Source organism: Mesoplodon mirus, assembly GCF_964341445.2.
Source record: "Mesoplodon mirus genome assembly, chromosome: 17".
NCBI lineage: Eukaryota > Metazoa > Chordata > Mammalia > Artiodactyla > Ziphiidae > Mesoplodon > Mesoplodon mirus.
In genome coordinates, this window is record NC_138993.1 from 46,027,356 (window position 1) to 46,035,166 (window position 7,811).

The 7,811-nt window shown below is 43.9% G+C and overlaps 1 protein-coding gene across 5 annotated transcripts in view; it reads right to left on the reverse strand.

The window, feature by feature from the left end:
- DACH1 (dachshund family transcription factor 1) overlaps nucleotides 1-7,204 on the reverse strand; it is a gene marked incomplete at both ends in the record, with an annotated part of 415,686 nt that extends 408,482 nt beyond the window's left edge. For all 5 annotated transcript variants that reach the window (XM_082602112.1, XM_082602110.1, XM_082602111.1 and 2 more), the window contains one exon: nucleotides 6,375-7,204. In XM_082602112.1, coding sequence (XP_082458238.1) covers nucleotides 6,375-7,204 — 830 coding nt within the window. The remainder of the gene's footprint in view (nucleotides 1-6,374) is intronic.
- Nucleotides 7,205-7,811: the final 607 nt, after the last annotated feature.

The following is a 7,811-nucleotide window of genomic DNA, read 5'->3' on the forward strand; positions in this document are numbered from 1 at the left end:
AGGTCTCTGATTTTGGATCATGTAATGATTTGCATCATTCTCTATATATGATTATATGGATATAATACTTATAAAATAAATATGAACATTTAAATTGGACAGGTATCTGTAATAGACCCCATCTTAAAAGATCCTCAAATACCTTCCCAAAGTAAATAGGTGCATCAATATAAAATGATCCACCACTTAATCTAATAATAACTAATTACTAGACTGAATATAATCACTAACTACTAGACCAAATATAAATATACTCTCCTTGGTGTTCCGGCTCTCCAAAGAAATAATTTGGTAAGCTAACCTCACTATTCTAATTGAGTCACTTCTATACTGGACGTATTCTAAAAAGCAAATATCAGCAATTAAAAGTTATTTAAAGGACAGCTACTGTAGTAAAAAAAAATTACTTTTGATTGGAAATACTTCTGACAAATTGAAGAGAAGGAAAGTAAAGGAATTTGAGGACAATGTGGGCTCACAGAGCCACTGGTATGCCTGAGATATATGTATCTGTGCAGATCAGAGCCTTTGATAGTCCACTTATCTAAGCCCCATTTGGTGGGCTTTTAAGTCAGGTTTTCTTCATTAAAAAATAAATTATTAAGCATAACAAATATAATGGAAAAGAGGCTCCTTAATGCAGTCTCTAAGTCTGAAAACATAAATATAAATGTATTTTTAATGTATTCTTAACTGAAATTTTAGCTGCAGAATTCACACACACACACACACACACACACACACACATGACTGACCAATCACAGTGCAGTAACTCAGTAAAGAGAATGGCACATGCTGGCACATGTTAAGGTCATCCTATTCTCATAACAATTCAAACATAAATTGATAAAACTTTATCTTAAATACATGTTAAAATATCCAAATAGTTAATATCATTTTTTTTCACATTTTTTTGGTCATTTTAAAGGTATATAAATTGATGTGATTTTTTTTTCCCTTGGTGAACAATCTGAAAATGAAATCCTGGAAATATTAAATTCGGGCAAAGTTGAACTTTTCTAAAGAATCAAGTAATGAAAACCTTAAAACCAAAATGTTTAGTGAAATTTAGAAGACTCACCTGTACCTATTTAAGAAGACATATTTCAAACTACTTTCTTCAGACAAAGATTCAAAGGGAGACAGCTTACAACCTGTGAGAGTTTCATTTCTTATTATATTTTGCAATACGTGTGTTCTATATTGCTAATACAGTGCAATTTAAATGATTATTTTACTGGATTAACAAAGGCAACTGTATGAAACAATTTAGTAAAATAACTTGGAAAGATAAAATAATACTAATTGACAGTCAAAGCACAAATTGTTCCTAAAATAACAACTACTTGGTTGCACATTAAGCATATTAAGCTACAAATGCTACTTACATTCCAAAAACAAAACAGCAAATGAGAAACAATAAAGCATATTATGTTTTTGTATGCTAGTGAATCACACATGGTAAATCACCAAAGAGAAGAGTGATTTATGCTCAAATCCAGCCAAGACTTTAATCAATATTGGGTGTCACATCTCAGGAGGTTGGGGAAGGTAGTGAGGCAAAAAGAGAGTGGCTAATATTGGTCTCAATAATTTATATGCAACTTCCGTGAAATGTGGTAGATTAAACAAACAAACAAAAAAAAAGCAGCAGATTTAGAATAAATGAAGTTTAAAAATTCTTCCTTAAATGCAAATACAAAAATTTTATGCAAGAAAACTCTGACAAGAAAAAAATAAGCCTGTCTTGTAGTTTATTCTACATAATATTTGAAGCATCACAAAATAAAAATTATATGTGCAAATCAAATTAAGTGTCTCAGGGCATTAACTGTTGAGTTCAGAAAGTAAACCATCTTCATCCTCATAACTATGTGCACTTTGTGACAATAATGATTATGATATCACTGGAGACTAACTCCAAGGGGGGAAAAAAAAACAGGTTTGAAAGATATTATCCAAATAACTTGAGAATTTGTATCTTGCAATATAATGTGATTAAACAAGGTAAATCTGAGATCAGCATATTCTTATATTTTATTTATGTATTAGTTATTAAACTGCAATTTACTAACATTTAAAAAGTGTGCAGAGATAAGTGATGGAACCAAAAAACTTTCACATTTTAGGCCCTACTCTTCTAATTATGCCATATTCTTCTTGAAATGTTATACGACGAGACATCAGGCTTTATAGGAGCCATTAATAGACTGTAATACAAAAACTTCAAAAGCATAGTCTCTCTTCATTTGAAGTAAGTTTTGAATTTCTCTGTGCCAAGTATCATAATTATCTGTGAGAAGGGAGTCTGTATTGTGTTGAAACTTTCTACATCGAGGCATAAATGCGTAAGTCCGTGCCATTGAATAGCATGTAATTGAGGAAATGTTAAATAAATATGCTATTTTTATTAAAAAAAAAAACTTCTGACAAAAAAAGAGCCAAGAATTGGAAAATATTTTATACTTCTTATACTAAAACTGCATTCATATATTACCACTGGACAGAAAAAGACATGTAGTCTCTCAATTTGCTGTCAATAGATGGTACTGACTTTTAAGACAAAAGAATACTGTTTGTAAATATATGTATAATTATATAAAATGTCTGATAAAACTAAATGGAATCTTTTCAAGTTAAAAACACCATAAATCTAGGGCTATGTAGGACCCAAATCACAAGCTGGTTTGGAAGATCCTGAGATAAAATCAACTTCTGGCAATGCTCAAAAAAAAAAAAAATTATTTTAGATGATGAAATAGAACAGTCACTTTTTATTACCTGAATTCACAGAAAATTGAATGCTAACCCAAATCTACAAAGAAGCAACTGACTCAGAGACTTGACCATGTACATAATTTCTTTTCTTTTTTTGTTGTTGTTTAATGGTTACCAGTTAATTAAGTGACCTCTGTTGCAACAGCCAAGTTCATGCAACTAATGTTTAGTTGAAAAATAATAATTAGAGGAAGCTGATCAAGGTCAGACTTTGTCCTCTGACAACTTTTAAATATATTTCCTTATATTTTCTTTCATGCTTTAAGACCCCTATTTTATTTAGCTTTACTATCAAGGAGGCGACAGTCTCTGTTTCATCTCCTTGTGGTAATGACAGATGGCTTCAACATTTATTCTAGTTTTCATAGATAGCACACTGATGCAATAGCCCCAAGCAAATTAAATCCACTCCGAGGTTTGTTACTAACTTACTGAGCCACTTTGAGCAAGTTTATGAACCCTTCTTTTCCTTAACATCAAAAATTTGGTTCCTCAGATTCTCTGGTATCTAAATACTCTTAAGAGACATAATTAAATACATGTTCTGTAAAAAGCTGGGAGTGCTAAGATTTAATGTTTCTTGCACACTATGTACATATTATTTTATATAGTTTGCCTTTCTGCACAGTTCCTCTTATCTTTTGCATAAATTATTCCTTTAGATAGTCTCTTAAGTAGCCAGAGGAGAAAGAAACCATAAGGAAAGAAATCAATATATATAGATGAATGAAAAATGATCTTAATAGTAAGGGCATAAACTGGACTTGAATGAAAAGGGTAATTTTAGTTTTGTAAATTCAAGATAAAAATATTGTAGGTATTGTTTCCAACGCTGAGAAGTAAGACAGTAATACTTGTAATTATCACTAAAAAATAATGCATCACAATGCAAAGAGTATATTTTGGTGAGAGGGAGTTCAGTGATAAGTTTTCTATTTTCTTAGTCAGTGGCAGAATTAGGAAAACCTAGGCAGATATCTACAACTACACATCTTCTTCAGTATTTACATGTGTTTAGGTTTGAGAAAGTCTTGTAGTTGATAAAAGATCAAAATGCAATAGTAAATCAACAAACTTACCACATTTAACTTTAACCTGAAATAGAGTTTTGGAATAACACATTTAATTGTAAAGTATTAAAATGAGGTGAGTGAAATATAATTAGAGTACTGATGAGATATTTTTGAAGGGATAAGCAGTTTTACTGGATTTAACTTATCTTGGCTCTGAAAGTTTTAACTCCAGACCCTTTGTTAATCTCAGGGAAAAAATACTTTAAAATTATTTCCTAATAACTTTAAGAATATTCTCCAACCATATAGTGAGGACTTCAATTCCAAAACCTGAAAATTCCAAAATTTCAGAAATTTCTGAAAAAAAAAACCCACAAAACATCAAGAGAATAATTGTAAGAGGTGTAACACTACCTGCTTTAAATTGATTATAACGTTGCAGTCTCTGAAGGGAGTTTTCTCCACCAATTTTTTTGCGTGTTATGTGAAATGGCCATTAATTATCTAGTACAGTGTGTGCTGTAAGAAACACACAAAGAAGATTCAAGAGAAGAGTGGTTTGGTTACTAAGAAAAACAGCGCTTCGCCAATCTACTGGATAGGTAGGCAATTTCACCACAATCATATCTGAACTGGCTTCAAATTTCGACTAGCATTCTTTATAACAACTCCGCAACAATTGTCTGCCCTGATTCAACTTGTTTTAACAGTAGATTTTTTGCAAATATGTTATCTTCTGTACACCCAAGGACTCCAATTATCTCCGTAAATGACGTTTAGTGATCAAGATTCCCCCTCAATCTTTACTGCCACCTGTCCAGACTCTTGGGCACGCGTGCGCGTACACACACGCGGGCGCTCAGCATTCACCCAAAAATAGTAGAAATGAAGGTTCAAAACCCAGATATACAACCATGGCCCGATGCAAAGAATGGCAAATAAACACGGAAAAGAGTTTCTGGCTAGGTCAGGGTAAGACATTTACTGGGTTGGAGTTCGAGTCTTTTTCGTCTTACAGTCTTCCGGGGGCACTAGCCAGAAGTCTTCTCCCAAGGAAGAAATAGCTAGGGGCTTTTCTACCCCGGTTTCCTCTGGTCTAGTCCTGCGCCTCTTTCCTTGCCGCCTCTGTTTCCCTAGCTCTACTAGGGGCACACACCCAAAAGGAGTAAAACTCCGCTTCTTCTCCCGATCTTTAAACTTATTTGGAGGGTACCGAAGTCGCTGCACACATTTTGCGCGCAGTTCCCAAGCGCTCACTTCTGGACTCCAACTTTCCCTACTCGCTTTTACCCGACATCTCTGAACTTTACCCTCTGCAGCCAACGATAGATAGGGACAAGACGGAACCGTGAGAGCGGGTGGAATGATCACTTCTACCCCGAAACTGACAAGTTACCCTACTCCCGCCCCCTCTCGGTAGATCCTCCCCCAGTGAGCGTTCATTAGCATAAAACTGGTCGGGCCGGGCTCCGGGTCCCGTGGCCTCTATAGAGTTCCCGCGCTTTGCCGGGCTGGGGAAGCCATGGCACCGGTATTCAGGTCCACAGAGCATCCCAGTGCAAAGCCTGCACCTGCTCATTGCGTGAGCTACTAAGCCCTTAACAAAACAAAAAAAAAAAAAAAAAAAAAAAAGAAAGAAAGAAAAAGAAAAGAAAAGGGATAAAAAAGGAAAAGAAAAAAAGAACAGTTTGGAGAGAGACCGAGAGAGCAAGCTGTGGTCTTCCTTCCCCATCTCTCCGGTTCAGCTTCCAAGAGTCTCAGGCACCCGGTCACCTCCCCCTACGGAAGGAACCCTGCCGGTCCCCTCGCGTCTGCCCCAGGGCAAACGTACCCCTTCATCTTCTTTGCACACGCACACGCAAACACGCGGACACACGCACAGATGCGCGCACATACAGACCCCTCCCCTCCGCAGGCTTGCCCTCGGCGCTTCCGAGCTGAACTCGCTTTGGGTCCCCCGGGATTGCGTCGGCCTCTCGGCCTCTGGGGCCGTCCCCCTCCCGACCTCCAAGTGACCCACTCCAAAGGCTACCTCGCGGGGCCCTCACCCGGAGCGCGTCTTCCCGCTCCTCGAACCCTGCCGAGCAGGGTCACGACCTCCCTCCGCCCCCGGGATGCCGCCTGGCGCCTCCGAGCAGCCAGGCCAGTGCCCCGCGCCTTGCGGTGGAACCCGGGTCCGAGGGAGCGCGCACACGGGCGGCCGCGCTGAGAGGGGTCCCCTGACGCCGGCGCGGCCCAGGAAGGGCGCTGTGGCCCCTGGAAAGGCACCGTCCTCCTCCTTCCCGCCCCCTCTGCCCGGAGGCTTGGGGTTCTCCCGTGCCACAGCGGCTGCGCCCCCGCGCCCGGGCCAGCAAGGGGCGGACCCGGCCGGAAGAGCGCGGTCTGGGCAGGGTGAGGTGCCAACTTCTCCGAGGGTCGGGAGCGGCCGCCGAGCCCCGAGGAAAGAGAGGAGAGGGCCGCGCTCGGCGGAGCGCGCGGCTCGCGGTCGCGCGGAGCGAGCGGCGCCCTGAAGGGAGCGAGGGAAGGGCGAGGAGACCGGTGGGAAGGGACCACGGGCGGCGGAGGCTGCCCCCCGCTCTTTACCTTGCGTTGGTGCAGTCATTGTAGAGGGTCTCGAAGTCCTTCCTGGAGATGAGTTTGCAGCGGTTCACGCCGGGCTGGATGGCGCCCAGTCCCCTCAGGATGCGAACCTGTTCCACATTGCACACCACGGGCGTGATCTCCAGCCGCTTCAGCTTGGTGTAGACGGTGTGCAAGCCCCCCACCAAGTGCTTCAGGAACAGGTCGAAAGCCTGGGGCAGGCAGATCAGCTCGCAGCCCTCCACCGTGAAGGAAGCCACTTTGGCCCCCCTCAGATCCACCATTTTGCACTCATTATTCTGGGGGGTGTTTTCCACTGGGGACGGGGTCGAGTACACGGGTTTCCCGGGGAGGGGCCCGCAGCTGCTGCTACTGCTGCTGCTGCTGCTGCTGCTGCTACTGCTGCTGCTGCTGCTGCTACTGCTGCTGCTGCCGCTGCTGCCCGCGCTCGCGTTGATGGGGGTGCTGGAGGCGCCGCCGCCGCCGCCGCCGCCGCCACCGCCGCCGCCGCTGGCGGTCGCCAGGCTGGGGTTGGGGTTGCAGTTGCTGCCGCCGCCGCCGCCGCCTCCGTTGCCAGCGCTGCCGCCGCCGCCTCCGCTGCCGCCGCCGGTGGAGGTGACTGTGGCCGCCGCCGCCGCCGCCGCCGCCGAAGCGATGGGCTCCGGCCGGAACAGAGTTGGCCCTGAGGACGCCGGGGGCCCGATGGACGGAGCCGGAGACGAGGTCGCCGAGGAGGTGGAGGTGGTGGTGCCGGAGGAGGAAGCAGACGTGGAGATCGGGGGCTGAGTGGGGACCAGCTGGGTCGGAGGGATCAAAGCCGCCGGCACTGCCATGGTCACATATAAGGGGAAACAGAAGGAGGAGAAGCGAGGGAAAAAGTTGCCACACACCCCGGGGAGGGCAAGGGGAAAAAGGGGGGCGGGGGGGAGAAGGAGCTAGGGGGCCACAACAACAACTCTGAGAGAGAACGACAAGGAGAAAGGGAGAGAAGGGGGGAAAAAAGGAGGTGAGGGTAAGAAAGAGCGAGCGCAGGAGGGGCGAGCGCGAGAGGCGCTCTAGAGAGAAACGCACAAAAGTGTCCCGCAAGTCGAAATGCGAGTCCTCTCCGGGGGCTGGGATCGGGGGCTGGTTTGGAGGGGGGGGCGGGGAGGGTCGGCTGTTGTTGTGTGGGTCCCGCTCTAGCACAGAGTTAAGGATGAAGGTGAAAAGGAGGAGGTTTGAAGGACTTGGGTTCTCCCTGGCAAGTACATTGATCAAAGATTGAGCGGGGAATGACAGAGAGAAAATGAGCTGAAAAGTGCAGGCTGCCGGCTGGACGAGTTGTTGTTGTCACACGGTGCAGAGGGGAGGAGCTCCGGAAACTTGAAATACCCTTTGAAGCCGCAAAAACCTCACTCACTAGTATTAACCCAAATTATCCAACCAGGAACTCGGAGCAGA